Below are 13,959 nucleotides of genomic sequence, written 5' to 3' on the forward strand. Positions count from 1 at the left end.
TTGGGTTGCTCAATATAAACTTCCTTATCAAGATCCCTATTCAAAAAAGCACACTTAACATCCATCTGATAAACCCAATAGTTTTTATGTGCAACATAGGTAAGAAATAATCTTACAGGTTCAATCCTAGCTATAGGTGCAAAAGTTTCACCTTAATCAATTCTTTCCTTCTGGGAATATCCTTTACAAACCAATCTAGCTTTATTTCTTACAACTTGTCCATCTTCATTTAACTTATTCCGAAAAACTCATTTAGTTCCAATAACATTCTTATTTTTAGGTCGGGGAACTAAAATCCATGTGTTATTCTTTTCTATCTGATATAATTCTTCTCCCATAGCTTTCATCCAACATTCATATTTACATGCTTCAATTACTGATATCGGTTCAATTGAGAAGTTAAGCATACCTCATTAGCTACCAATCTTCTTCTTGTCATCACTCCATTGTTCTTATCCCCAATAATCTGATCTTCTGAATGATTCAACCTTACATACCTAGGAGTCTTCTCACTCTCTGTTCCTCTTTCATGTTCTTCAGTTACTGTTGAATTTTCTGTTACTGTCAGAGTAATTGGTTCAACATTTTGTTCCAATAAAGGTGTTACTGGTTCAGTTATGATCATTTCCATTGGTGGTTCTTACTCATAAATTTTGATTTGACTTCTATTTTGCTCATTCACCTTGACATTAGCGCTCTCCATAATTCTCTGTAATCTTTTGTTATAACATCTATATGATTTGCTTTCATTAAAATAACCAAGAAATATTCCTTCATCACATCTAGGATCAAATTTGCCAATGAAATCATCTCTCCTTATATAACATTTACTACCAAAGATTCTGAAATACTTAACTGTAGGTGTATTGCCAAACCATAATTCATAAGGTGTCTTACCGGTTTCTCCTTTGATATGAACTCTGTTGAATGTATAAATTGTTGTGTTCACTGCTTCTCTCCAATAGATATGAGGTAGATTAGCTTCCATCATCATGGTTCTACCAGCATCCAAGATAGTTATGTTCTCTACCAGCATCCAAGATAGTTATGTTCTTTCTTTCCACAACTCCATTCTATTGAGGTGTTCAGGGAGCAGAAAATTGTCTCATTATGTCATGCTTCTCACAAAAGTTATTAAACTCACCGGATGTGAATTCTCCACCATGATCTAGCCTTAAGCACTTAATCTTCAATCTTGTCTCAGTTTCAACTTTAACTTTAAAGATTTTAAAATTTTCAAAAGCCTCATATTTCTCCCTTAGGAAAGTAACCCACATCATTCTAGAATAATCATCAATGATTAGCATAAAATATCTATCACCTTGGAAACTTTTGATTCTAGCAGGGCCACACAAATCAATATGAATAAGATCAAGAACATCATTAGATTTGTCTTGTATACTCTTAAAAGAGGTTCTAACCTGTTTTCCCATTTGACATTCTTTACATACCAGATTATAAGGCTTCACAATCTTAGGTATATCTCTAACTGTCTTAGTTGAACTGATCTTTACCATGCAATCAAAATTCACATGACATAGCCTTTTATGCCAAAGCCAACTCTCATCAATTTGTGCAATCAAACATGTCTTCTCAACGGAATTCAAATGAAATATATTACCTTTTGTCTGAGTACTGGTTGCAATCTCCAATCCAGATCTATTAATGATTTTGCATTTTCCATCCTTGAATTGTAATTGAAATCTCTTATCCACCAATTGTCCTACACTCAAAAGATTATGCCTTAAACCTTCAACATAATAAACATTATCAGTATTGTGCTTACCATCTAATGATGTAGTTCATTTTCTTTTGATTATGCATGCTTTGTCATCTCCAAATCTAACTAGACTGCCATCAAATTCTTGCAAAGATAGAAACTTCATTTTATCTTCAATAATATGATGTGAACATCCATTGTATGATGTGAACATCCACTATCAATTACCCATTCATTTGTATCTTCAATTTTAGCAGCAAGGGCCTTCTCTTCAGGTACATTCTCTTCCAGTGTCGGATCATCTTCCTTGATAGCCAAGAACACCCATTCCTTCCCATTGTCGGATCCACTAGCAAAGTCTTTTGCTGGTTCATCATCAGAATCAGTAATGCCTTCCTCATCCGCTATGTAGCATGATTTGTCTTTGTTTTTCTTGTATCTATACTTGTTCTGATATCCAAGGTTGGGCTTAAATGATCTTCTAACTCTTTCTTCAAATCTTGAATTTCTTTCAGGACATCTAGATGCAAAATGACCAATCTTATTACATGCAAAACATTAAAAAGGTTCTTTTCCTTCATACTTACTTCCTATCGGTCCTTTTGATACTCTTCTAGCAAATAGTGCTACAAGTTGCTCAAACTAGTCATCTTCTTTTTTCATATCTTCTAACTCCTTTGCATATAAAGCTTTCCAGTCTTGCTTACCAGTTGTAGATGTAGATGCATGAAAAGCAGGTTCAATCTTCACAGCTCCAGAAGGTCCAAATTCTTCAAGCTCAAAAGCAGATAGCTTCCCAACCAAAATATCTCTATTGACAGATGTATTAGCCATTGTTCTCAACTCATTAATAGCAGTAGCCTTCATTTTGTAAGTCAGTGGTAGGGCTCTCGAGACTTTAGAAACTATTTCATCTTCATTCAAAGTTCCACCATAACATTGAATTCCCATGACAATTTCATTTACCCTTTCCATGAATACGGTAATCCTTTCATCTTCTTCCATCTTCAAATTTTCATATCTCACCTGATAACCATCAAATTTAGCAATCTTAACAGTAAGGTCACCTTCATTAAGAGTCTCCAACTTGTCCCATATAGACTTTGTTGATGATTTGTTAGTCAATCCCATTATTTGTTGATTAGAAAGTGCACACAAGAGGGCTTCTCTAGCTCTACAATCATTCTCAAGCTCCTTATCTAAGTTTGTCGGAGGAGGATTGCCAAATGCCAGATTAAAAGGAGTAACACCATTCTCTGTGATTTCCCAAATTTCCTTACCATGACATTTCAGATGAGTCTCCATCTGAATCTTCCATACTCTGTAATTTGTTCCATCAAGCCTAGGAATTTCTCTTCGAAAGATAGTAGTAGACGAACTAGATGAACTTGAACTATTAGTCGTCATAGGATCTTCCTCAAGCAGTTAAGCTTTTGCAGAGAGGACCAGAGCTCTAATACCAATTGTTAGACAATTCAAATAACCAGAAGACAACTGAGAGGGGGGGTGAATCAGTTGTCACTAGATTACCGGAACCTTAAGCAATTAAAACTTTAATACCAGAACATATAAGATAAATATCGGAATGCATAAACCAATTATCGAAATAATAGATATACCAATTAAACACAAGCAACAATTAGAGAATAAATACCATCCACATGACACCAAGATTTGTACGTGGAAAACCCAGTAAAGGGAAAAACCACGGTGGGAAGCCTACCCACAGTCAGATAATACTTCTGCAGTAAGTATGTGAATACAAATTGAGGGGCCTGCACTTGCAGGAAGGCCAACAACCTAGAGCACACTTCTCATTACAAAAGGATTCTCACTGACTACATAAAAATCCAGACTACAATCGGAAGGAAGAATGAACTACAATGATAGCATCTCCTATGCCTGAGTATAGTTTCGATTAAGCTCAATACCAAAGGACTTAATCCTCTTACATAAACCCAACTTGATCACCAATGATCGACCAAATCCTCTGCATGAATGATTAATACATTATTTGCTTCTCTATCATCCTCATTATCCCCTTACATTCCATACATCATGATCTACAATGAGATCTTACATCATATATATACAAACCCTCGACCATAAACAATAAGGTTGGCCACCAGACAATAAACCAATTACATAATTAAAAAAAAATGTTGTCCTGAGACCAAACAAATAATATCCAACCCATAAGACATCTCGGAAACACATAAACAACGCATTACATTAAGCTGGTCCATAACCTAGATAGAACTAGACCCAATTTAGGTCCACACACGGTAAAGCAATGATCCCAATTAACCAAGTCTTGAACACAATCACCATCAACATCTTGAATCTCTACTAGAAGCCGCACCAACACCACTTATGCATAACATCAAAGATCTTCAACAAAGCTCTGCCAGTGAAACCCTCACCAGATCAACAAACCAAGTTTACCAGCATATAAGATAGCATCCGATCACCAGATTAAAACCAATTGACTGAACATGTATCTGAGTAGCATGAATAGCAAATCTAAACCAATTCCATAAACCAAAGCATACCGGAGTATACTGGATCATCATGATCTAATCCAACCAGAAACCAAACAACTTACCGGGACCAAAAGGATATCGATAAAGCAGCCAAAACAGCTAGTGTTGACATCAATGACAAAACATCAATGCAACACATAATCAATTCCTCCAAATGGCCAACACAAGATATATAAATGGTATACAATTTTCTATTCAAGATGAGTTGTGCATGCATAAGATTAGCAATATGGAAGAAGCACACTAATTAGCTTTAAAGGAAGTAAAACACGATAGAAAAAATTTCAAAGGAATAAACAAGCGAGGGGGATAGAATATCCATTGCAGAGGGATTTAAATTATGGTAGGGGAGAATCGTCTCAGAGAGAAAAGAAATTAGATGACACCCAACAAGACTTTAAAAATGAACAAAGATAAAGAGGGTTTCAAAGGGGAAAAGGTTATGGTGATGATAGAGGATGAGAAAACCCATGAAAAAATTCCATTTGCTATAGTTGTGGTGAATAAGTTCATAGGGAAATTGAATATTCAAACAATCACATGCTAGAAAAACGAGGCGAACAACCTAGATTAAACTTGGTTCAAACTAAGGATAAGGAAATTGTCCCTTGAAAAAAATTCCCACTTAGCCCTTGAAAAAAATCCCCATCCTTGTATTGTGTGATTTAAAAAGGGAAATGAGGTTACTATTTATAAGAAATATTTAATGAAATTTTCCAAATGAAAGACTTATAAGGATGATGTATGATGTGATGTCATTCCAATGTATGCAAGTCATGTTTTGGGAGGTTGTGGCAATATGATAGGAAGGCAATATATGATGGAGAAAAGAAACATATACTTATAGGAAGGATGGTTCTAAAGTGATGTTATTATCCCAAAGGCGATTTGAAAATATGTTATCCATTAGAGAAGTTGTTAAAGAAATGAAGGTAAGAGATTTTTTTTATAAATTAGTGATGCAAAGAGAAGGAAGTGAAGCAATACCGATACCAACAAAAATGGTTGAGTATCCTTTGGAGGATGTTAATTTTTTGGACAACAAAAGTGTAGCTAAGATTGAAGATGAAGATGTTACATTAGTAGATGAAAAAGAGGCAAAGATTATTTTTTCTAATTTTAGTAAAGTTGAAATATAAATAGAAGAAGAGATGGCAGGAAAGATAGTGGTAAAGGATGAGATGTGTGAGAAAGGAATGGATTGGCAACATGTCCCAAACAAGAAAAAAGGAAAAGATTGTATAGATTTTGGGCAAGGAGACAATGTACACACAATAAGAAAAATACAAGTATCTGGAAATCGGGAAGGGCTAGCACAAGAAGAAAACATATGGATTATAAAATGGAAATCGAAGTATCTATATCAAGATAAGTGACGAGTTCTATGAGAGTAACTTGCAAGAGCTAAGTTTTTCAACCAAGAGAGGATGATGGAATAGCTTTTGAAGGTCATAACTTTTGAATAAAGAGTTTGATTCAATTGAAATTTGGTGTGCAAAAGTATCTTGAAGAGTTGAACATGATGCTAGTCAAACTTGTTTGGTTGCAGCACATATCAACACTTTTTCAAGACCATTTTCATTCATTTGGGGCCTCAAATCGAGATTTTAGTGATTTTTTTAGATTTTCACCCTTCTTTTTAATTATTTTTTGAGCTCTTACATGCAATTAGATTAGAAAGATGACAATCAATCCTACCTTATGTAGTTTCAAATAACTAACAATTTTTCTTGGCAATGTGAATAAGCATGCAAAAATACCAAAAAATGGCAAGTTAACAAAACTACTAAAAATTGTCCCAAAAAAAAGTAATTTTTGTATTTGTGTTAAAAGGAGTTTGTTTTCAATTTTAAAGAATGAAATGAAGAAAGATGAGAATTAAAGAATATTTTGAAAATTCCATTATTTTTGCTTCAATGATGCAAATGAACTCGATGGCATGAACTTTGGCTACATCATCATTAATTCAAAAGGTTTATTTTGTATCCTTTTTTAAAGCTTTAGAACTATCACAGCTGTCTTTAAGATGGTAGAGGGCCAACCACCATCTATATCTTAGTTGAGGGAGAAAGTTGCTTTCAAGTTTAGGCCTTAAACTTTTAATCATTAGAATTCTTAATCCATTACAAATCTCATTTCAAAACTAAAACTATAGATTGAATGTTTATTTCTAAATAAATAAATCTTATTCATCTAATTAAAGAAGAGAGAGATGCATATTTTACTCTTTGCATGGATGTCATTAATGTTTTGTCTTAACACCCAATTTGGCTCCTTTGGTGAACTCATTGATCCTAATCCTAGATTCAACACTCTATTATACTAAATCCTCTACATAAAATTACTTGCCCTTTTCCCATGACTTGTGCCTTCCTAGACTAAGTTGTACATATGGCCCTACCTCCTAGATAGAATCCCACTTGTGGCATAATCATTCAATTTCAAATACCAAATCACCTACTTTCAAGATTGACAATCTCAAAAAATAATCATCCATGTTAACATGCACATAAAAAGTTCCAAATTATGTGTCTAGGGTTGTGTATTTTGTTGAGAATTAAGGTGTCTTAACCTTTGCAATTCCTAGCATTGGTTATTATTCAATTAATTATTTTTAGCCTATATTGCAATAATATGTTCATCTAATTATTATCATTTTGTGGGAATGGCATTATGAATCACCATCCTACATGTAAGAAGGCAAGGATGATGTGTGCCCCTAATTTTTAGGATGTAGGAGTCCCACTTTGTGGCAATTAACTCGAGTCAATGTAAGAGCCCAATTTAGAAGATGTTATTACCAATGGAACTTATGCAAGTTGGCATTTTGCATGAAAGTGGTTTGTATGTCAAATAGGTGTTTAGCAAGAGTGTAGTTTGCATGCATGCAAATGCTTTGAATGTCAAGGATGTGATTAAAAAGTACGGAAATGTTACACATGCAAAAAAGTAGGTTTGCATGTATGCAAACGTTGTGACTATGCCATTTGGCCTTCTTGAGAATCCAATGTAGAAGCATCTATATTTTGTATTGTAGACTTTATAAAAATGAGGCTTGTGGAGTAGTTTGTATTATGAGATAATTTTTGCAAGTACCATTATGTTGTTGAAATTACTCAAAAAATCCTATTGTTGTTCAAGACCCCATAAGAGCTTGATTCTACTAGAAGTGTATTGTAACCATATTGTTTACATATTAATACAATGAGCTATGCTTTTGAAGTGTGGGATTTTCCTGCATAAACACTAAGTTATGTTATTGTTAATTTGTTTATGTTTATGATTGCACATTTTCACAATGTAATTGTTTAAGGGTTTTAAGAAAAATTGCACTAACTCTCTTCATTAGATTGGTGCAAGAAGTGTGTTCCATGTACCTTGCTTCCCTTCATATTTAAGAACATTATCCACGGCCATTTCACATAATGAATGACCATCATAGAAATGCACATTCAATTTTAATCTCAGATTACAATGTACTCAATAATTATCGTCCATGATTTTCAAATTTTCTAATTCAATATGAATTTAGTACACCAACTTACTTCGAACAAAATTTCCAATTGAAATGGATTGCACTCTCCCAAAGTTTCAAATTCTCAATCTAATATTTGAATTAGGTCACTAAAATCAAATAAATATAAGTTACTCAAAAGAATATCAATATCTCATGACATGGAACAGAAACACTAATTCTAACCAAAAAAAATTATATACCAATTTTAACCACATCTAGTAAACAGGTATAATTATAACTATATACGATTTTACAATATACCTTAAAATAATTTTGAAAGCAAAATAAATTGAATCAACTTCTGAAGTAATTCTAAATTTCACAGGTTTTATATGGTCACCATAAATAAAATTGTACAAACCAGGCGTTGTCGTATATCCTCGTTTTATGGTTGAATTTGTTCTTTCAAAAGCTTTCAGTTATGTTCATATCCATTAATGAGAACGGATATAGTGAGTAATCTGCTTGACACTCCGTGATATTTTCCACATCCACTACACAATCAGTTGGTGCTGAACAACCTAGCTATGGATATGAAAATCACCAACTGTATCAGCTTCACTCAATGTTGTATCCAGTTATATCCATCTGCTAATGTGCAAAAAAAATACCACGCTCCATACCCAAGAGCTAGTCTTCCATTTGGATTATCCGCTTCCCAATCATTCTGCCAATTGCCCAGATGCTCAATCTCAACCACTTCATCTGTTTCTATAAGGGTGTCTGCACCTGCTATTTTCAGACTTCTGAAACCAGTTCAATGCAGAAACAAAGTCACTGTGAGAGCAGGATTTGCTGTGGGTGACACAAAGACAAAGAATATCGAAGAAGAGTCTGTGGAGGAAACAGGGGTAGTGGTAGTAGGAGCAGGCCTTGCGGGCCTAGCTGCAGGAAGGCAGCTGGCAATGCAAAACATCCCATTCAGGATCCTTGAAGCCTCTGATGGGGTTGGAGGGCGAGTAAGAACAGACTATTTCCAAGGGTTTCTGCTGGACAGGGGATTCCAGATATTTATCACTGCTTATCCAGAAGCCAAAAGAATATTGAATTATGAATCCTTAGACCTGAAACAATTCTATTCTGGGGCACTGGTATACTACAATGGATCTTTTCATAGAGTTGCTGATCCATTCAAACACTTTGCAGACTCTTTGGGCACACTGCTAAATCCAATAGGTACTATACTTGATAAAATCTTGATTGGAGTAGCTAGATTGAAGTCTGTGACTGTTACCAATGAAGAGATTCTTTTGGGTAAAGAAGTTTCGATAATGGAAAAACTTTCGGTTAATGGGTTTTCTTCTTCTATAATAGATAGGTTCTTTAGGCCTTTCTTTGGGGGCATCTTTTTTGACACAGAGCTCACAACCACATCTAGGCTTTTTGATTTTGTCTTCAAATGCTTGGCACTGGGATCTAATACTCTTCCTGCCGTGGGAATCAAGGGGATCCCTGAGCAGATAGCAAGTCAATTACCTGAAGGATCAATTTTGTTGAATTCTAGAGTTGAGGATATCATAAATGATGATACCCCAATTGTGAGGCTAGAAGATGGAAGGAAGATAAGGAGTAAATATAGTGTAGTTTTAGCTGTGGAAGAACCAGAAGCAGCCAGACTTTTGGGTAAAGAATTAAGGTCTACTCCAAAGCCTCCAAGAAGAACTGTTTGCTTGTATTTTTCTGCTGATGAAGCTCCAGTTAAAGAGCCTATACTGATTCTTAATGGGTCTGGTAAAGGAATTGTGAATAATACGTTCTTTGCTACCAATGTTGCTCCCTCCTATGGTCCTCCTGGAAAGACATTGGTGTCTGTATCTTTGGTTGGTTGTCATGACGAATCTTCTGATGAAGATTTGAGGATTGCAGTGGTTAAGGAGCTTTCCGGTTGGTTTGGTTCTTCTGATGTGGCTTCATGGAAGCACTTAAGGACATATAGAATTAGATTTGCACAGCCAGACCAGACTCCTCCGACAGACCTTATGAAAGAACCCAGATTTGCTTCAGGAATTTATCTCTGTGGAGATTATAGGGATTCTGCAACATTTGATGGAGCTCTCGTTTCAGGGAGAAGAGCAATTGAGTGCCTTGTAAAAGATGCAAATCTATCTGGAGTGTTGTGAGTTTTAAGTACATCGGACAATCTAGTATTTTGGTTTAACATAGGAGTTTAAGCAAGCCAAATTTCTGCACTAGTTGAAAACAGTTTCAAGTACCTTTACTTGTTTGGTAGATAAAGGTCCAGCATTTGAAAGTCATTTCTGGAAAAATATAGTAGAAACTGAAAATTACAGGAAGCATTGATGAGTTAATTGCATTCTCTTTAAATGGTTGGACCCAATGCAAGAAACAACCAGAAGTTAAGTGCATGCAATCCATTCCCATTAAAAATGCTTCTCCCATTTTGAAATCTATTTCACTATTTTGTCACTCTGAAACCAAAATATATGTTACATGCACATATCTGAAGACAAACAACCCTGTTAGTGGACTTCTGCAATCAACGTTCCTCCTACTTATTGTATGTCTTATTCTAAGATTGATGTGATACATCAAATTGTAAGAGACAAGGTTATAGTTAGCAACCCTACATTATAAAATGAAACAGCTCCTGTACAAGTTCTTCATAAGTTCAGTTGAGCAGTGTTCAAAATTTATCTATTCAAAGGTACTATATGATTTCTTTCATAAAATGTAGCTCTCTATTTTCAACCATTGAAAAGTATTTCATGATCACATTTATTTGCAAGAACTTTCATACTTTATGTCTGCTTATGTTCTTCCTCAACCCAGAGGAGTAAAACAGCACAGTCCATGCACCTTTAAGGAAAGCTATCAAATTTCCCAAAGAGAACCTCTTCCATCAGCTAGCAGCATGCCAATCGTCAGTATCTGATGAAAACCAACTCCTCAATCTCAGGAGGCAGGACAAATCGATTCCTCAGAACTAGGGGCTAATTCATTGTTTCTCCTCTGTTGATGGGATTGTTTGCAACTGTTCTGACTTTTGGGGCACTGCTGTTTCTATATATGCTGTTTTGGAGAGTTAGTGTGAGATTAGGAGTCTAGTGTTGTCATGCCAAAGCTCTGGTCTATAAGATAGGTAGCACTCGAGCTTAGGGGGTAAAGCCCTTCCTTTTCTGTAAATACAAGTTATTTTACTGATATTTTCTGTATACTATCAACTATGGACATTTTTTTCCATAACTGTTTGCTTAAGAATATGTAATCCTTTTATGCTTTCGCTGTGGTGCTGCATCAATTTGGTATCAAATCAAATTGTTCCCGTGTTTGTGAGTCACCATGCTCTATAATAGTATTTGTCTCTAGTTTCTCCATTGCCTATGTGATCGTCCTTTCATTGCCTTCACATTATATGTAGGGTTGCAGCATTTTTAGTGTGTAGATATTATTGAAGGGAGTGCTATTTGAGGGAGCCTCCACAAAGAGAGTGTAAATGCAACTACCAATACTTCAACTGTGTTAGGAGGAGAGTCCCAAAGGAGGAAGTTGACGAGCACTGTTTGGCCTATAATAAGTGTGAAGCCGCCACTCAAGAGTATTGTTAGATAAAACAAAAGTCTACGATTAGTTTGTTTCCTGCTACAGACAAAAAGTAAAAGTAAGAAGGCTACCGAGCCAGCAGAAGAGAAGTAAGAGGAGGGTGTTAGTGTTTGTCAAGTCTCCGCCACCAAGTTGCTTGCCTTTGCCCAAGATTTCCATCAAGAAGGCGGCAGCTGCTGTAGAAGAAAAGGTTTTAATTGAAGAAGAATAGCCGCAGATTAATAGTTTTGCAACAAGGAATCTGAGGCGCCTTGCCTATTAGGCCTATTCTAACATGATCACTTTGCCCTCTATTTTATGGAAAATGGTTAGATGTCGTAACATCATAAATTGCGCCCCATGCAACTTCATGCCACGTGAGCGCCTTCACTTTAGGCCGATCGGGTCATTCTTCGTCCCCTTGTCCTTTTGTCCACATGGATCGCCTTGTCAACTTAGAATCTGGCATCTTCTCGACCATGCTGATCATTCAACTCATTGACACTAGCGTGCTACGGAGATGTCCCTATGCCGCACTAACGTCCTGCAAATATGTCAATTCACAAGTGGCCGTTTGAGCGTTACGCCTATGCCTTGAGGAGTTCGTACTGCCTCTGTCCACAGCCACCAACGTTGGGATTCTTCCTGGAGGTCTATATCTCATTCATTTGAGAGGTTTTTGGGACTTCTTGATCATTGGGTAAATTTCTCAAGCTTTGGGCATATTTTCTACATCTCTCACAGGTATTTTTCTTCCAGCATCCACCATTATCACAGTCTTTGGAGAGCTCTTGGAACTCAACTCCATTCATCCGAGTCATAGTTTCTCAAGTGCTAAAGGGCAGTTCCTTTCTCTCTTTCTTTGCTTGCATATTTATTGTTTCCATCTAGCATATCAATTGTCTTAGCTATCTACTTTCATCTTTATCTATTTCCTTTCACTCATGGCTATTATCTTGGCTGTCCGTGGAGGTGGAAACACCGAAGCGGGGGTCTAACTGAGGCAGACCTCTTAACACAACCCCAACATTTTCCCTTTACTCTGCATGCAGGTTCGTGATTGAGGGAAGGAGTTCTCTTTGTTGGAGGCTTCAATCATGGACCATTTGTAAGCTTCCTTTATCTTTCTTTATCTTCTTTTAGCTGTTCATATTCCGTTCTTTTCATTTTATTTAGCAGAACATCCTTAATTTCATTACATTGTCGCATCCACGTCTGTTGTATGGCCTCTGTATTCTGTTTGTATAGAACATTAGCGTGTCGCGTTGGTGTCCCAATTTTGCATGTTCGTCCTAAGAAAAGAGACTTAGCAAAGTTTGTTTTAGGGGTTTCTGTGGCGTTAGTTGTTTGGTTTTGTATTTTGCATCCCCTGGCTCACCTTTGGCACTAATAAAGTGAGGTAGAGTAAAGGTTGGTTTGTTCTTCGAAGTTCATCACTTTGAGGTTAGCAAATCCCATCCTCTACATTTTGGTGAACCTAATGTGAAGCCAGTTACATTTTTAACTTTCTCATTGTGTGTGTGTTTTTATAATCTAAAAATAAAAACAAAATATATATATAAACACAATTTAACGTATAAACAAATTTCAAACTAAGTTCCTTCATCGCTAAGTGTTGTAGAATCCTTGTAGTACCCTCAGAGAATGGTTGAGGTGTTGTGGATCTTGTCTATGAGCTTTACGACCAAAACTGCCATAGGGGCTACTGTGAAGACTGTTAAGAAATGTGTTCCCCCGAACCATTACAATCCTCCTCAACCAGGTCCAATGCTTAATGAACCGCTTCTTGATCCAAATAACTTCATGGCCTCTCACCATGTTAGGACCATTTTGACAGGGGGTCATTCTCCATCTAGTTCGCGATCAAATTCTCAGAATAACACCCCAACGCACTCTCCCCTGTCTTCTCCTCCTACTATTGATAATGACTCCATCGTCACTATTGAGTTTGACTGGATTCATATGTTAGAGGAGAACTCGAGAGATTTTGAAGGCCTATCGAATCAGGAGAATGTCCTCCCCTAGGTTGGAAATGTCGTGAATACTTTGAGAGACATGCTGATCTCAGACAGAAGAGGCCTGGAGATGTTGAGGGCATTATCCTTGATTGTTAAGAGTCATGTGCCCTTAGCAAGTACTACTCCCCAGGACAATCAATATGACACCTTTAGTTCTCAAATTGGTGTTGACATACCTAGGATGACAGTACATATGGTTGACTCTGCACCTACCATCCCTAGTATCAATGCTTCTACCATTCCCTTGGGTTACACCGACATGTCTAGCAGTTGCACTACCGCTTTCGTTGGGGCTCATACCACATCTATCAATGCTGGTTCAGGTACTGGTACTATCCATGGTGGTGGTGTTGGTCCTCATGTTAGTACTGGTGGAAGTGGTGGCGCACATGGTGCTCCTCCACCTCCTCCTCTGCCTGTGAATCCTGTCCTAAATACCATATTGCAAAACATCGGCTAATTGCAACAACAACTCACAGACCTTGCATTAGCCTCTGGCCAGTCTTCCTTGCCTACTTACTATCACAAGAGCCCACTCGATTTAACCATCCTTAACACCATCCTTCCCCAAGGGGCTGAGGCATTGAAGTTTGATCGATTCAATAGAGATGTTGATCCTAA

At 36.7% G+C, this 13,959-nt stretch overlaps 1 protein-coding gene across 1 annotated transcript; it reads left to right on the plus strand.

The window, feature by feature from the left end:
- The first annotated feature begins 8,095 nt into the window (after nt 1–8,095).
- LOC131046439 (uncharacterized) lies at nt 8,096–10,448 on the plus strand. Its single transcript, XM_057980183.2, has one exon. It carries the CDS (start codon nt 8,308–8,310, stop codon nt 9,898–9,900), a length of 1,593 nt encoding a protein of 530 aa, XP_057836166.1. The 5' UTR covers nt 8,096–8,307; the 3' UTR covers nt 9,901–10,448.
- The last annotated feature ends 3,511 nt before the right edge of the window (nt 10,449–13,959 follow it).

This window comes from Cryptomeria japonica, chromosome 10 (assembly GCF_030272615.1).
Source record: "Cryptomeria japonica chromosome 10, Sugi_1.0, whole genome shotgun sequence".
NCBI lineage: Eukaryota > Viridiplantae > Streptophyta > Pinopsida > Cupressales > Cupressaceae > Cryptomeria > Cryptomeria japonica.

Excerpts from the sequence above, each read along its gene's own strand:
- LOC131046439 (XM_057980183.2), top strand. The coding sequence starts at position 8,308 with ATGGATATGAAAATCACCAACTGTATCAGCTTCACTCAATGTTGTATC.